At 41.5% G+C, this 18,025-nt stretch overlaps 1 protein-coding gene across 7 annotated transcripts in view; it reads right to left on the bottom strand.

Moving 5' to 3' along the window:
• Positions 1 to 4,692: 4,692 nt before the first annotated feature.
• Positions 4,693 to 18,025, bottom strand: part of kcnc3a (potassium voltage-gated channel, Shaw-related subfamily, member 3a) — a 70,302-nt gene continuing 56,969 nt past the window's right edge. For 4 of the 7 annotated variants that reach the window (XM_076997084.1, XM_076997086.1, XM_076997088.1 and 1 more), the window contains 2 exons: positions 9,258 to 16,213; positions 4,693 to 8,163 (listed from right to left, as the gene is read on the bottom strand). In XM_076997084.1, the coding sequence (XP_076853199.1) occupies positions 16,050 to 16,213 (164 nt within the window). In that variant the 3' untranslated portion in view covers positions 4,693 to 8,163; positions 9,258 to 16,049. Of the gene's footprint in view, positions 8,164 to 9,249; positions 16,214 to 18,025 lie in introns of all 7 variants that reach the window. The other 3 variants (XM_076997085.1, XM_076997090.1, XM_076997091.1) reach the window with 3 other exon arrangements.

The raw sequence follows: 18,025 nt of genomic DNA, 5'->3' as shown, positions 1-18,025 counted from the left end.
TGAGTGGGAGTGCTGTGAAAATAGCAGGTTTATTTAAATCTGACCACATTATCAAAAATTATTGCCTCCACGTTATCCACTAATGTTAACGCGCTACTACATTCTTTATCACTGTTTTGTTTTTAAATAGAGCACTTAAAGTGGCTATCTTTCTTTCTTACTAAAACCCCTTGAAGCTCACCCCAGTTTATAAAAATTACGTTTTTAGAAGTCATTTCCAAGCAAAATACCAGCATGCTCCAAAAAGCCCTTTTGTTTAGTACATGTGGATCTATGAATATTCAAATCGTCCCCGCCTCTGGCTCCGCCCCGCTGCTTGTCTTCAGCTCAGGTTCACTGGTGATGGGAACGACAGCCGAAGCTCTTTTGCATGTGGCCCTTTCGGAGAGCCAATCAAAAGAACGGTTCATCGTGCTTTTTTCTTTTTTCGGGATAATGAAAGGGTAAGACTTGGATCAGAGTCCAAGTTCCACCAGTATAATTTAATTCCCCCAATAATCATTCCACCAATATAATTTCATTGCACATGTGTGGATTAGATTTAGCAGCGCTAAAGTATTGGCAGATGTAATGTCAGTTATCTACATTGTAAACATACAAGGTGACGCCATATGCCTCTTTACAAAATCCTTCCCACCGGGCTGCATGGCGGTGCTGCTGCTGTGTTTATTTGACTTTATAAAGAAATGAGATAATAAAGTTTTATTTCTCTGATTCACTGCCTTGTTCTCGTTTATGCCGCTCACTCTCCTCATTCACTCCCTAGCTCACTTGACCACTGCTGGTGTCGTATATCAGCTGGCGCGTGGGGGAGCAAGTCTGATTTGAAAAGAGAGTTTGTTTAACAATCCAAGTAAATCAGGGGCAAGCAGGTGTATCAGAGGCTGGGTAATAGAAAGCTAAAAAAACCAATTCAAGTAGATCAAAACCAGGATGAAACCCGCTTTAAACAGGAAAGGATTAGAAACGTGGCAACACGAGAGACTTGGCATTGAGCCTGTAATTAGTACGCCGGCGACGCTGAGCGAGGGCGCCCCCTAGTGGAAGCAGTACATTACAGCTACTCTCCTTCTCCCACTCCTGCTCGTAAGACTGGAGGGCCCAACTTGGGTTGTATATTTAAGCAGCAACTGACAAATCCTTCTCATTCTGCATTTAAGGAACCTAATGTGCCCAACATCTGTCTCACGTGACTGGCAGGTGAATGAGGGGAGTGGATTTAGGGCAGGCAGTGAAATTTGGGATCACGATTTAAAAGAATGGCTCTCAAGAATTCTTAAAAGTGCCAGGTAAGATGTCAGAGACTTCGATGTTGATTAGTACATTTCTGAGATTCTGAAACCGTCAGAGAAAATAATACAAAATGTACAACAGAATCCCTTAGAAGTTACAAACAGAGGACCGAGCCAGAACCAGGACCACAAAATAATGTCACAAAATATTGTGTTAAGGTACTTTCTGGACCATTACACAATATGCTAATAGCCATAATTTATAGAGAAAGCATTTCTCAGATATCCAACCCAGCACACATATCACACATACATTGCCTTCCTCATCTTGCATTGAGAGATGCAACAAAATGTTTGCGGGTCTTTTTTTAGTAAAACCCAAACACAAAATCGTGTTGTGATGCATACCTTTTCAGCCAGAAGAATGCAATTTCTTGTAGTCCCTGTAAACTGTGTTTTCAGGAACCGTTCAGAGACACCAAATTATTTTTTCTCAAGACACTTAGTGTGCCGAGATAGATACATTTGAGTTTCCCCACTGTGTTTGAAAGAAGCTGCTGAGTTAGATGTTAACACTCATCTCAGAATTAAATCAGAATTTAACATGCATTTTAATTTCAACAGAACTTGCTGCCAATGTTTTGTTCATTCAGGCATTCAGCCACTGCCATGGCAACAGAGCAGAAGTGGGTCTGTGATCACTCGTGAAGTCTGGCTACAGTTCCATACTGACGCAGTCACTACGTTCCAAAGGTCAGCAAGAAGCCCAGATGAATAGGAACTGTGTAAACATTTAATATGCAAATCAGTTAATATGCACATCTTACAGGCCTGAACAATTACTTGAAGTTCAAAGAAGCAGGGTCGAGATAACAGATTTTTGTCTCAGTGTTTAATTGAGTTTCTCAAACTGCAAGGAAATAAAGCTTTGCAGGAGTCTACAGGTTCCAGCAGAAAATGTCTTCCTAAAGTAGGAGCAGGCCACACCATCAGAGGCGCCTGGTAGAAGATTGCTAGACCAGCTCTTTACTGTTAGTCCATGTCCAGGTAATCTGCACAAAGTGCATTTCCCAAAAATACACCTCTGAGGTGATTTTTTTGTTTCTGCGAGTCTAGAAAATTGGCCTCAAATTTAATCTGCCTGCTGTGGCTGCTGGCTTTTATTCCAACATTTCATTCTAATTTCAGATCAGATTAGATCAGACACTGTACTTGTGTATTAGATCTAGCAAGAAATCTTAAGATAACCCTAGTGTTTCTATTACTGCACATTTGAACATTTTCTATGGTCAGACACACCTGGCTTAACTCAGCAGAGCTTCTTTGGACCATCTGTGAGCAGAGCCAGGTGAGTTATGCAAGAAAGACACCTGTACGTGTACTGTGGGAGGTTCTTCAGACAAATCAGAGAGACTGCAGGTTAGGACTACATGCCTAACCCTAATTCTATTTCTAACCCATCATTGGCAAACACTTGTCTCAGTCATCGGGTATATTGTATTCTGACACATAAGCCAAAATATATTTAACAATTCATATCTAACAAAGTCAGCAGGTCTGGTGCACTCAGATATTCAAAAGCTAATAACATGCACAAAAAAGTAAATAAACAACAACACATGTTGAAAATTTTGGCAAGAGCTTTTATTGTTTTTAATGGTTTTTATAGGCTTTTATTTTTAAATTGAACTTTCATTTTTCCCACCCTTTATAGTTGACTATTTCGTATTTATTTTTTCCTATTTGTAATGAAGAAAACTTTATCAGGTAGGTTTGCATTCACCTTCAAACATTCATACCGTTAGGTGTATAATGTTTTAAGTCTCGGTTTTTCTCAAACTTTGTTAAATTATTACATTTTATTATTTTTTTCTTTACATGTTTCAAAAATATAAAAAGTGAATAATAAACATTCCAGTGAAATATATTTTATACAGTTCTGTTTTAACGTTTTTATATTATGACATTAAAATTGTGTCCAGCATCTGTCTTAATAGCATAAACCACAGATTGTTTCAGCAACCATCTTTCTCTCTGTTCTCTCATTGTCTCTCTCTGTCAGGAGACAATATGAAAGGAATTCTTAGAGTTGGATGGATCAGAGTGTCATTAACAACAGAATCAGGAAATGCAATAGCACAGATGTTTCAGTTACTTAGTAACAGTGTTACATTGAACTCTCTCAATATAAATGTGCCAAACCTTAATCAACAGTAAACACAAAATATTATTTTAAAACACTACAACGTTAACAGTCAACAAAGTGCAATGTCTGATGAATATGTAATGGTCTGTAATGCAGATCAGATTACATGTTAATGTTTGAATGTGGTTAAATGTCACACATTAGTGTCTACCACCTCTTTTAAAAATCTTGCTTTTGAATTCTTTGTTTTGTGCAGATTTCAGGATAGCAGGGGCCATGTTTTCTGGTGGTAACCAACCAGCTTTAAATAATAACTTGAGAAGCATCCGGTAAAAATAAACAGTTTATCAATTTAACTTATATGAAAAATAATTCACCTGTCCACGTGGACACTTATTTCCTCCGTAGTGAGAGTGGAGTGAGAGAGACCGGGAGAAAAAGATGGCTACTCTCATTCTGGCCAGTCACAAACAGCTTAAAGTCTTCATTTTTATCCCATGCATGCAGTATAATTCAAACAATATGATAAAAAACACAAGAGCAAGGGATGCAGAAGAGCTTCTTCTCAAAAATAGACGGGCGGGACGAAGAGGAGGAGTGCATACAGGAAAGAGAAACACACGGAGCCTGGTTTAGGTTTTGTTCTGAACCTCTCTGATATGTTACATATTTGAGTTTCAAGTAAAGTTATGCAAGCATGGAGTTGTCAGTCATCTCGGGGGGGGGGGGGGGGGGGTGGTCTCAACATATACCTCCAAGTTAAGCAGAAAAAAAGAAAGTCTAGCAGGAGAACAGATCATTCTGCCAGCCAGCCTCACACAGCATTGATGCTCAATCACAATATCTTCACTCATGGCTGCCCACAAGTCACAGCACACAGGATAAACTGGTTTGAGATGGGAATTATGTGGAAAGGGGACACCCAAGGTTGATAGAGGAACACTGAGAAGAGAGAAGAGCAGGGTAGGATTGCACCAGATTATTGCTCTAACTGTGTTGTCAAAAGAGGAAAATTCTGATCACAATTTTTTTCACCATAGGATGACTTTCCTAAGAAGTGCCATCCACATTAACCACGAATTAACAACGAATCACTCTGAGAAGCCTTTCCCCACCCCGTGGGTTTAATGACCTCCAACAGTGACATAGATGTGTCAACACACGGCGTCAAAACAACTACACCCATGGGAGAATGTTTTCAAAGTGCATTAACTTCCGTCACATTGTCTACTCCCTCGGTCACTTTCTGTGTTTGGACTTGAGAGAGAGGGGAAGAGTGCTAGAGGCCTGGGGGGGGGGGGTGGGGGGGGGGGGGGGGGGGTGGGAGGTCCCTGCTCAGCTGGACCCAGAACTGCATTGGCTCTCCTCCTCTACCATAGGCAGGTCCACTTTACATCAGGCCCACTTTACATCAGCCTCTCAGCTCCAGTTCTGTTGGACAAATCCGTCTTCTCCTGTAGTGCCAACATTGCCAACGGTCACCCAGCCTAAGGGCGGCGCCTTAGCCAGTGATGGGACTTGTGGTGGCCTTGCATAGGTTCACGAGTTAATCAACTTCACAACTACGTCCTGATTCTAGAGGTGCTAAAGCATATACAGACTCTCAGAGGAAATGCCACGACAGGTTCAGCTGTAACAGACAAACCCATAATGCACCCTTGCCCTGTTCTGACTTCGGCAGGAAACACTGAACCAATCCCCCCAGTGGCTTTTCTGTAATGGCCAGTGTGCTGTCTCAGTCTCAATGCTAATATCACTGATCACTGATGCTGTATCAGTGCAAACCTTTAGGAGAGCAGAGAACGAATGAAAATGAGAGGAAGGAGGTGAGTGAGAAGAACCATCTACCAAAATCTAAGGCTGATCGTCCACTGTAAATGTAAAATTTCAAACAAAAATGTTACAAAGGGGGTTGCTTCACTGGTTCAGAGAGGTTAAACCAAATACTGAATTCTGTAAACAATCACATATCCATCCATTCAATTTTTAAGCCATTAAAGATCAAGACATGGTCTCCATTACACGGAGACCCACCCCTACCTACACAGAACTTGGCCTTAAACCTAGCAGTTTATAAGGAAGACCCAGAAAGCAGCTTTACCAGCTTTTGATTTCAACTTGATCTGTGAGGGTGCATTGAAGGATTCGGTGGCCTTTATCACATATAGACCTCTGTAAGTGCACTGAAACATTTTACCTGACATATTACCTCAAATTGCATTTAGATCAGGAAATCATAAAACAGCTAAACATGTACTGAGTGTTTGTGGCTTGTACTACACATTAAAGAGCTAAAGTAATCATGGTGAAAAATGACTTGAAGATTGTGACTGTTAGATTGACAGTTAAAACACTGTAACAGTAATAATTCCAGTATTGGAAACATCCGGCCTTTAATGGTGGATAGTGTTCATTAATACTGCATTACTGTGTTCTCCAGACGAGCTCTGGGTTGAGATGACTGCTTCAGCACTGATTCACTGCTTCCTTTCAAGCAGAAGCTACACCCCCAACAGCTGAATCAGAGAAATGGCAAACAACGAAAAAGAAGAACTTTAAAGCATGACTCATGGATAGAAAGAACATTCCAAATCATGACTCATGGATAGAAAGAATATTCTAAATCATGATTTATGGATAGAAAGAACATTCTAAAGGCCATTTGTTTCCCTCATGCCTCACCACAGACATTATGAACATGGTATGCGATTACAAACCATTGACAGGAGGTTTTCTAATAAAGCTCTCAGCTCAGAACCCTTGAGCAATGGACAATTATTAATGGGACCTGACGACTCAGCACTGGAGCCGTCTCAGTGTCCCAGTGTCCCAGTGTGCACTGCATGCCCTCCACTGCCCTTCCAACACCGAGCTGGAGCACAGGTGGGTGTAATGCCCAGCATAGACTGCAGGTGGCAGCAGCAGAACAGAGAGCGAAGTGACGTGGCAAAGAGAGGGAAAGAGAGTGAGAAGTGGGACCTTCATTTGAAACAGCTGGAGTAGGTGCACTTGCTGGGGTTGTGGTTATGACTGATGATCTAGATTTGACTGCGGGTGTAATATCTGATAAAGCATATTTTTGACTGAATCTTGCAATCACATTTTTTCATTAACCTTTTTTTGTATAAAAAAGAGAACATCTTTTTAAAATATAATTGGTTCTTTTTTTTCAAAATTTACCTGCATATAACATAAATCTGTGTTGTGTTCCCATGATTTTGTTTTTAATAATTCCAAGCCCTCTTCTGGGAATCAGAACGTACAGCAGAGTCATGCAGTTTAGTCATGCTGGTAAATAAAGTCAGGAAATGCATTTTCAATTTTCATTCTTTTTTTTCCCCTTAAGTGTTAAGTTCAAAGTTCACCCAGTCTTCTTGAAGCGGCTCCACTCTCCTGGTCCTTCTGCAGGATTCGTGTTCGTTCTCTCAGTGAGGGACAGACCATGTGCATCTTCTCCTCTTCCTCAGGCGAAGGAGAGAGAGAGACGTGTGGTCTCTGACCTCTTCACGCCCCAGACAGGCCTTGTCCAGAGGGTCTGGACATGACTGGGACGTGGTGCTGTGTGTCTCCTCCGTCCTCTCTCCCTCTTACACCTCAACAGTTTCTCCATCCTGACTTTGGTGTTCTTCCTCTTTCTCTTTTATTGATTTCAATAAAAAAAAACATTTCTTTCATGCCATGCAGTTCATCTACAGAGGAGGAACACTGAGATTTCTGGGTGTTTGGGGTCGTGGGGGTGAGGGAGCTGGAAACAGAGAGAGAGAAAGAATGTGTAGAAAGACTGAAAGAGGGGTTATGCATACTTTCCTGTGAAGTGCTCACAGCCCCACATCCACAGGTCCAAAGTGAAGACCTGCCCAACGTGAGCCTCACATAAATGAGGATTTTGTCTGGTTGATCCAAGATTCATTGTTCTACTCTGGTATGCAGTACAAGATCCAGACTGGTTTGGGTGAAAGGGCACTAGTAGTGATGCGTGGTGGAAGTGGAGGCCCCAGGCAGGCCATTGTCACTGGATTACGAGCAGAATGAGGATCCCTTCTGGGAGAGGATGGAGCTGACTGCAGTCTACTGGTTTGGCTTTTTAAATGGCATGTGGCAGAATTGCATAGAGTTGAATCAAGCATGGGTATCCTTCCATGTAATTCGTTGCACGTAAAAGTGTGTAGAGCCCATAGGAGGAGAAAACGTCTGTTTTCTGAGTTTTAATCTCTAGCTTATGCCCGTGGGGCTGGTGACGAGATGCTTTCTCTGGGGTGTTTCAAAGACAAGTAAATGCAAAGAGACCGGTGGACCCAGTAGAGTTAATCAAAATCTTTCCACTCGCTGAACTGAAAAATACAACATTGCATACAGTGAGTCTATTTAAAGTGGGTTCTGCCCAGTGCTTTCTTGACGGTGAGGTCTGGACAGACTTGCTGAAATGTGAAGTGAGCGCGTGTTGATATGCAGCCGTATAAGCACATGCATGCTGGGGGATCAGAGATATCCAGGTGGGAGGGGGTGTGAGGTGCCACATCTTCCCGTGCAGTGAGCCTGGGCTTTGGTGAGCCAAGTCCAGAGTAGTGCCTATGATTGGAGGACTGAGAGATCCTTTTTTGCTTCAGGTCTTAAGAGCACCACAGAGCACACCTCCTTTCTCACTCCTTTTCTCTCTCTCTCTCTGTTTCCCCCCTGCGTGTTTTCTTAGTCTATTGGTGACTGAAGTTGGTCTGTGGATTGTTATGCTGGGGTGATGGGGAGGTACTTCCTTAGAGAGAAAGAGGTCAGATCAGAAACTCAGCACTGCGAGAGAGAGAGAGAGAGAGAGAGAGAGAACCAGAAAAAACAAAGAGAGAAAAACAAACAGAAATTATTTACAATTTCTAAATTATAATTGTCTGTTATAGCTGATGGTTAGCTCTTTTGGTACTACCGTTTTCAAAGTTAATTGAAACCTTTAAACTGTAAAAAAAATATATAAAAACTTTGTTAAGCCAAAGACATTTTTGTATATGGCACATGGTTGCAAGTTAAATAATAAAATCCATAACCAAAAATACCTTAAAAAAAGGAAAAGAATATTATAAAGCCCACCTTAACATGCACACAAACAAAGCAAAAAGCTTGTACTGTAAATGTTACAGACACTCGTAGAAGCCTCTTTGATTAGTGCACGCACACACACACACACACACACACACACACACACACACACACACACACACCAACACACACACACACACACACACATGCAATAAATCTTTATACACACACCCCAAATGCTTTCTTTAATGAAAGTTGCAGTCTTTGAGGTCCACAGGGCCTGCTTGATGGAGCTGAGGGGTTAACATTCTCCCACTCATTTTAGGAGCCCAAAACCAAAACACTGTTCTTTTTCTAAATAATTGACATCTTGCAGGACTAGAGGCCTCTAGGACTGACCAGAGCAAAGCGAAGACTCAGCATAGATCAGTGAATCCCCTTCACACCGACAACAAAAAGCGATGCATCCTAAAATGACTCCCTATTTCCTATGAAGTGCCCTTACTCCCTATTCCCTATGAAGTGCCCTTACTCTCAGCGTTCTTGAATGGAGAGCTTCTGCTGGCCACAGCATAGGGAATAGGGGACAAGTGCACCAATCCAGACCCAGCAAGTGAAGATAATGGCACAGGGCAAGGAACATGATCAATCCAAAAACAAACAAACAAACAAACTAACAAACAAACAACCCCCCCCCCTCCCAAAACACAACAAAACAAATTAAGAAGGCAGGAAAAAAGACAGACAGTGACGCAAAAAAGTTGACACAAGACAGGAAGAGCGCGGTGGAGCACATCACATGTGGACACAGTGCAGGGCACACGTACGGAAGCGGACGGCACACACATTCTTACACTGAGACGCGAGCTGCTTCCTTTCTTCCTTCCTCCTCTCTCCTTTCTTTCTTTTTCTTCTTCCTCACACTGTCCTCCATCTCTTGGTGCCTTTCTTCCTTTTTGATGACAATCCTCTTTTCTTTTCTTTTCTTACACACACAGTCCTCCCACTCCATCTCCCCACACACACAATCTGTCCGTCTCTTTCACTCTTTCAGTGCTTCAGTCCTGTTTCCGTGTGTGAGGTTCAGGACCCCTTAGGACACATCGTACTGAAGCTTTGACAAATGTGTCTTTAAAAAAAAAAATTGTCATCCAGGACAATATTTTTTGTCATTCGGAAGCAGTTGAGATTGAAATAAAATCAACAACAAAATAAAAACAAAACAAAATGACAGTAGGTCTGTTTGTAAGGTAATGGAGAGAGAGGTGTGGCAAAGGATGTGATAAGAAAAAGCACAAGGACACTGTAGGAAAGGAAGACTTGTGAAGAGGACAAAAAACAAAACAAACTACATTCATATTTCCAAGTACACATGCTAAAACAGGAAATTCCACTGATCATTTCCTCCCTCTCTCTCTTTTTCTTTCTCTCTATCTCTCTCTCTCTCGCTCTCTCTATACCTCTCTTTTATTCTGAATGACATCATTTTGGAAGCACTGATAAAGACCAACAAAGAGAGATATACCTGAGTTGTGATAAGGAGGAATATAGGTGAACAAGAGACAGAGAGGAATGTGGGTGATGTAGTTCAATTTGCCAAACCAAGCTGCATTCTCTCTTCCAAGTGTCAAAGGTTCAGGGTTCTGTCTAGTGATCGGTTAACGCACACCCATTTACTAGCAGCTACGTTCTTCCTAGCATTCAAAGACACAGACCTTCTCTCTCCTCTGAGTCCTCTTCAGAACTTATGATGGGGTGAAGAGTTGTCTCCTCCTGCCAGGGAGATCTACTTTACGCATACACAAAAATCCCAAGATGCACGTTGGATGCAGCTCTAAACATTCCAATAGTATGCGAGACAACATGCAGTGCTGAAACCAGAAACAGCATCACCATCACCCCCCCCCCCCCCCCCCCCCCCCCCCCCCCCCCCCACCCCTCTGTGGGCTAGGGTGAGTTCATGCTCCCTGCAGAACAGGAAACATTCAGTAGCCCATTTCTACGTCTCTGCCTGCAAAAGCCAGAGACTCCAAACTCCAACCGAGTCCTTAAACGGCCCTGACTTCAGGGCCGGTAAACATTCAGGACACCTCTTGCTCTGCTAAAGTGACCAGTGTTCGCTACTGATCTATAAAGAATATGCTACATTGTTTTTACCTTACAGTCCTTCAGACCTGTTCTGCTGTGAGGGGTGTTGTTCGAGCGGGAGTCCTCCACCCCCACAGCTCACATGCACTCAAAAGGTTTATCGGGTATGCACATGAAGTCAAATCAAAAGCATCTGTTCCACACACAGTAGAAAGAACAGAAGTGGTTGACGTGAAACAAGGGAAAAGAAAGATGCGGTATAATAACAGGAAACAAACACAGACGATGACACGGGGGGATAAGTGAGGATAGAACCATCATTCATGGGGAGTGGTGAGGGGGTCTGGTGTTCACTTGGGTATGCATACAGGTAAGAAGAGGGGGAGTGTTCTGTTCTAGATTAGTTCACAGTTACAGCTTCTTTTTGCATATATCTGATAAGCACTGGGCTTTCAGAATAGTTCTCTGTGAAAAGATGAAAAAGAATAAATCATGAAATGATTACAAGACTACTGAGTAGCCTAACAGAGAAAATAAAAATAAAACAGCATGTTTACAGAGTTCAAACATATCCCAATAAAACCTTATTCAATAAAATGAACAAACCCCTTTTTACAGTTACAATGGTCTCTTCCACCCAGTAGCATCTTAGCATGCAAAACTAAGCCCCACCCCTTCAGCAGTCTAATTGGAACAGCAAACTGATTGGCTACAAAAACCAATCATTTTTTTCAAAACCCTCCATCATGCAAATCATAAATATGTATGTGCATATGAATATTTATACATCCATATGTACACACTCATATGTATAAAGACATACATAAAGCTTTAGACAAAATCACTTTTCTTATCAAAACACTTCATAATTATCATAGAGACACAACTCTTATTGCTTGCCAGGGAAAACCATGCATTCTTGAAGTACAAAGTCATCCTTTAAAACTGTACACATCACTTAGACCTGACGTAGGCCTGAGGAAAACGCCTCTGATGTAGTACACACAGAGCAGTGAGGAATGACAGGGATGGGAAGAGAGGAGAAGCGGGGGGGGGGGGGATCTGATGGGCTTGGAACTCTCTGAGCTGTAAGTGACGTGACCTCTAACCTCTTGTCTCCCTTCATGTCCTCATCACTCTCATCCTCTACACAGGCTTTCATTTTTAAGCTATTCTAAAAGCAAACAAAAAACACACGTATTTGAACATTCCCAAGGTCGGAAATCGAATGATATTAGCCAAAGAGAAGAAAGCAAAGATGATGAGCAGAGGAAAGATCTGGCATGGATGAATCCCCAACATGTTGGTCTCCTGGGCTTCATCCGTTCACTCATTCTACTCTGTGGACGTGGATCCTCTCTCTCCTGCACTGATCCCCCTGGACAGACACTGGCTGCTCTTCATAATTAACATAATTAACACAATTAACATAATCTGAATTGCACGTTTTTTCTCAGTTGTTTTGGTTAATTTCTCAGATCAGAATTTAAATTCTCAAAAATGTTAATTCTATCTCCACATGATCGCATTTCTCAATGCGTTTCACATTTTGCAAATGGTCGTGGACAATTGTCTGTTGTTTTTTGCATTATCAATTGCTTATGTCATGTTTATCAAAATGTGTTCTACGGATTGTCTCTTGAATTGTCTTACCCTCCAAAACATTTAGTCTTTAGGTCATCACCTAGGTCATTACATGCAAAAGTGCTGAACATGTCATAATCTCTACGGCATATATTATACATTTATTTATTTATTATATATTTTTAATTTATCCTAATTTGATTAATTTGTTCACAGGTGAACATTCAGTTACAGTAAGAAAGGGAGTTTGTGAAGGTTTAGATCAACCAATGGTTTCAACCATAGGTCAGAGGTGCGTCTCATGAACCTTTATGTAATTGGCAAACATTTATAGATGCTAAACACTGCAGTATCAGAAAGTCTCATAATGGAAAGATGAAGCCATGTACATTGAAGAGACTGTGTGGTGTAGAGGAGTAAGACTGTGTGGTGTAGAGGGGTAAGACTGTGGTGTAGAGGGGTAAGACTGTGGTGTAGAGGGGTAAGACTGTGTGGTATAAGGCTGAGGGGACAAAACAGTGAAATAAGGGCAACAATTGTGGACCATGTTGTACATGTAATTCATGGTCTCACAATGGCTGAAGCTGGTCGTTGGGTGCAGCTGAATATTGGAAGAACAACTGTGTCTTCAATTGTTCAAACATTTCACAGAGAAATCATGTATGTAGTTCAGAAATGTGCTCTCTGCTGTAATGCTGCACACTGACAAATTCTGACTGACAAATTTTTTGTTTTGCATTTTTGCATTCTTACACCATATAGGATATCAACACTAGCTCATAGGGGGGCAGAGGTTCCATTTTCACACAACAAGAGGAGGTTGTATGTGCTCAGGTTGTTTTGAATGTGTAGAATAAGTTTTTAATTTTGCAGTTTTTCCAGTCAGTTGTCTGTATTTTCTGAATTTCAATCAGGTTTGTTTTTGTCAACAAATTGCAGTGCAAACAATACAGTCAAACAATATTGCTGTACAAATTTGATTCCAGTCCAATTTCTTGCTATCAGTGTCCCACATACAGTCATGTGTAACTTTGTGTTCCGTGTAAGTTTGTATGTGTGTAACATGTATTTGATATACCACAGAATGTGCAGCGTTCTTGAAATCAAAAACTTAGCTAGTTTCCATCAGAATATACAGTCTGCACTGACTGTCACTTAAAGTTGCACTGACAACATGACTAAGTATTTTGACTGCCTTGTTCTTAGGCAATGGCACACAGACTAGATATTCTGATGGCAAATTGACTGACCTAAATATTTGCTTTTGAGGCAAAAACAAAGTATTTTGAGTGAATTATCTGCTTTTGCAGGTATTTCATTGAGTTTTGAGAAATGCACTAGTTGTGATGCCAGTGTAAACCATGATGTGAGAAATGTACCAAATCGACTGAGAAAAACCTGCAAGTGCTGCTACACCATGCGGACGCAGACCGTCCATCTTCTACGTTGTTTTTCCAAGCGCTGTGCAGGCATCAGTGCAGGAGGAGCTCGATCACACGAGCTACTGTAGTGACATGTTTGTTTTGGCCTCTTTCAGGTCCCTACTGGGTCATTTATGCTCTGTGGAGGTTCAGACTTGGATTCTTCATTCCAGAAAAGTGCATGTGTTCCATGAAGAGTGGAGACAGCGAGGAGACTTTAAAACATCTCGATATAAAAGGAGGCACATTCACATCAGCAAATGTAAATACAAAACCTTCTCTATACATAAGCATAAAAAGCAATAATGTTTAAAATGCTTATATATACAAAAATAATAATTCAATAGAATGATTTCATATAGCTCATTTCAAATCTAACAGTGGTTAAGGTGGATTGAAATGACATCACCGATTAACTAGAGCATATAAAAGCCTTCTATTGCAGGATGACCAAAATGTCCTTACAATCACAATGTGCGCAATGCTATGGTCTTCTACATTGTTCAACTCAACTGCAACATCATCTTGTCTTGTTATCTTCAGACTCTTTCAGATGGAGAAATGAAAAAAGTAATTAAACCCCATAATCTGCCAAAATCGAGGGAGGATTGAACCACTACGAGTGTGAACGCAGTCTTGGATTTGTGCATCAGAGTCCCCAATGTGCAACAGATCAACTTGATCAAATAGATCTCCAGGAATACATCTCTCTCCCTCTTTCTCTCTCTCCCTCTCTGTTTCAATTTGCATTTCAGCATGTTTTGCATTTAGTCATCCTTTCTTTTTCTTCTCCTACTGACCGCTGTCAGTCCAGCATCCATTCAATGTTCCCTCCTTTTTTAAAATCGGAACGGACAGATCGGCATCCAAGAGACAGGGCAGGGGAAACGAAAAAGAGGAAGAAAAGAACAGGGAAGGAAACGAGTAAAGAATTTAAATAATAAAAAAACAGAGTAACCAGGGGTTATCTGATGCTAGTAAGGGTCAGAGTAATGAGGATAATGATGGTAAGGTGGGAGAGGCAGAAGTAATGGAGAGTAAGATGAAGAGACCCAGCCAGATGTTGTTCTTAGTTTGAAACACTAGATGTCACTGTTCCCTGATTGGCCAAAAAAAAAGTGATGGGTACAGGTTGGCTTTGACTGTCTTAATAATTTCACAGGTAAGAGCAGGAAAGGTAGAAACAGGAGACCGTGGAGTAACACACACACATTTCCATCATGCAATGAGTATATGAGAAGGGGAAGGGTTCTGAAGCAGTATAGAAGGTCTAAGGTACTGGCTCCTCCATTTTCTTGCACCTAGTCCATACCATTGTTTACACTTATTTGGTATTTATGATGGACACACCTGATTCCTCATCTTACCTGAAGGATCTTGACCAAACACCTGCCCACTTATCCTTATCTACATTCTCTTTCACTGCCTCCCAACGTCAAATACAAAAATATCTTATTTGCTGATACAATGTCCATTTATCACGTCTAACCATTAGCATATTACTACTATAGTTGGTTTAAAACCACTATCTGTCAGCTACTACAGTGCTGTCATATAGGTCTGTACTGCAAAGAATGATCTAAGTGATCAAAGTGTTTTCTTTTGTCCTCAAACTGATAATACTAATTATGGCAATGACGACAGCATTATCCACCAGTGGAAAAAAATAAAAATTTAAATACATTCCTCATATTGATTTCGGAATCAGTATGTGGGACTCAGTATGGGAATGAGAAATGACCAGTGTATTCATGCATGTGTCAGTAAGTGTTTGAGTGTGTGTGTGTGTGTGTGTGTGTGTGTGTGTGTATGTGTGTCTGAAAAAGGGTACACCCAGAGTAAAACTGAAGTTATTGGTGATTAATACTGTATAGTGCTAGACTTTGGTAGAAGACATTTAGACAGGCAGAGGAACACACCCTTCATGTAGTTAAAGGGACGATCGCACTGCTCTGCTTGGTACTTTAGTATAACACTGCTTTTAATTCTGCAGCATACTCGTGCATGCAGTACAGAGAGCTACTCCCTGTGTTTGCTAATGTCTGTGACGGCATCATTCCAAGCGCTGGGATCTTGGGGGCTGTCCCCTCAGGGAGCGTGAGCACCATGGACTATATTCTCTATAACACCACGTACCATATATTCTTACCATTTGAATAACCCTACAGAATGCTCTGTATAGTGGCACGGTGATGGCTGTCGATCATAATGTTGTTCATAGTTTCAATAAGGCATAATATTGCTGCATTAAAGCAGCACATACTTCTTTGTATAGTTGCCATTCAGAAATATTGCCTGAAGCTTATAGTATTCAGTAGCTTGAAATAGCTGTTGATCTTTTTTTTTTTAGCATTAGCACTTAGAATCAGAATCCCTTTTCCCCAAAACTACCCTTTGTGATGTCATAAAGCGAGTGTATTCTTTAGCTTCCACTCAGTTAACCCTAACGTCCTAACGTGTTATTATTATGGTCGTTATCACTGGGGCAACTGTGAAGTGTCATTCATGGTGAGTCCCGTGTAAACCCCCCCCCCCCACCCCTACATCACAATGCTACAAAATGGAGGGGATTGGGGAGCGACAGCGGCGAAGTGGGCCTGGGGAGTCAAAGGATTCGTAGGGCGAGCTATTGATGGGGGTGATGGGCGTAAGGCGCAGAGGGGCTCCTGTCATTCCCGAAATGTTATTCAGGCTTCGGGATTTCTCATAGCCAGTGGCTAGGGTGAGACGTGGTTGAGATGGACAGCAAGTAGTCCAAAAAAGTCATGTTGATTTCAGATGTTTTGGTAAATTTAGCAGTGTTATAGATTATGGGGAGTCAGGTGCAGATTCCGTCATAGTGTAGGTGAGACGTGGTATGATGATGATGATGTCAGTAAAGGTTTAGGGAGAGAAATGAGAGAAGGAATGTTTTTGGATATAGTTAGGGGACAGAAGTTTGAAAGTGTGACCGTAGAAGTGATTAGCAAAAAAAGTAAATTAATAAAATTAAGCAATTTAAATTAAGTAAATAAATGAAATGAAACAGATGAATATGAAAGACAAAACAAACAGACAGAGACAGACAGAGACAGAGACAAGGACAAAACAGGAAAATGAGAATTATGAAATATGTCATTAAACTTCTTTTTGTTTTCAAATGCCACAGCAATATTTAAGGAAAGAGCTCCCACTAGTGGCAGCAGCACGCAGTCGCAACGAAGGCAGGGAGAACATGGGGCAGGTGGATGAAGCACCTGATGTCTCACTCAGAAACAGATCATGAGCTCAAGAGGAGAAAAAGGAGCGAGTTTAGCATCCAGGTGTTTGATCCAGTCTCTCATGGGACGGTCTGCATTCGAATACAACCAGAGGGGTCAGATAGACAGACAGACAGACAGACAGACAGAACAACGAATCTGTCTAGTAGAAGCACTGAGCCTGCATGGCCCAGTCTGGCCCTCTGGACCAGGTGAAGCTCTTTGTTATCCAAAAACAGCATCTCTCTACCATTCCTTTTGTTTGAATATCAGATAGGGGGTGATTATGAGTGAATTTGGCTTAGGCATAAACGTGTACATGTGAGATTAGAAAAAGTCAAGGTGAACTTCACATGACCCAAAAGGACCCGAGTTCTGTCCTTCCACATCCATTTCCAGTGAGATGCCATCCATTCCTGTATCTTTTCATTATGCTGTTATCTGTTTCTCACTAAATATAGTGTCAACATTTTAATAGCCCATGTCTAATACTGTCTAATGTTATTATTGCCAAAATATTGGCTATTTAGGCAGGAAGAGATAAAATAGTTTAATCACTTACTATCTTCTGAACCAATAGTCAATAACTGTTACATCTAAATAAATATTCTAATTAACATTGGTCTTTAATAGTACATTACTTAGCAGTCTAACGCTGGTATTTGTTGTTTGATTTAAACTATCCGGGGTTGGGGCTGCTGTGGTCATAATCAGAAAGCATGGCCTTCACTCAGCAACAAATGGGGAAGGAAATGCAGAGATCACTGACACCTCCTCTAAACAGGAGACAACTCTCCTCACGCTGACACAAACACCACACTGAGCACAGACTTGTTCAAAGAGGGAGGAGGCGGTGGTGAGTGAGGACGGCATATTTTATCACGAAGAATAGGAACTGTTCAGAAAGGCCTTCTGTCACTTAGTGAGGCGTCTTCATCTGTCTCTGGAAGTGATGCAGGTCTGTGTGTGTGTGTGTGTGTGTGTGTGTGTGTGTGTGTGTTCTGGTTCTGAGCACTGCTGGGACACACTGGCTGCTGCACCACAAACGGACACTCATACACCTACATTAATGAAGGACTCAGACAGCAAGGCATGTTGGGTAATGGCAGGGAGATCTGGGTCAGCATGTTCCTCAGACCTGACCAGGTAAATGTATGGTACGCATATTATCATGTAGCTGAGGAGTGTGTGTGTGTGTGTGTGTGTGTGTGTGTGTGTGTGTGTGTGTGTGTGTGTGTGTGTGTGTGTGTGTGTGTGTGTGTGCAGTCTGGTATGGCCCATTCAAATGTG

The sequence above is a fragment of the Brachyhypopomus gauderio genome, chromosome 2 (assembly GCF_052324685.1).
Source record: "Brachyhypopomus gauderio isolate BG-103 chromosome 2, BGAUD_0.2, whole genome shotgun sequence".
Taxonomy (NCBI): Eukaryota; Metazoa; Chordata; class Actinopteri; order Gymnotiformes; family Hypopomidae; genus Brachyhypopomus; species Brachyhypopomus gauderio.
The sequence above is the reverse complement of the archived record's forward strand: the minus strand, read 5'-3'. Positions and strand labels throughout refer to the sequence as shown.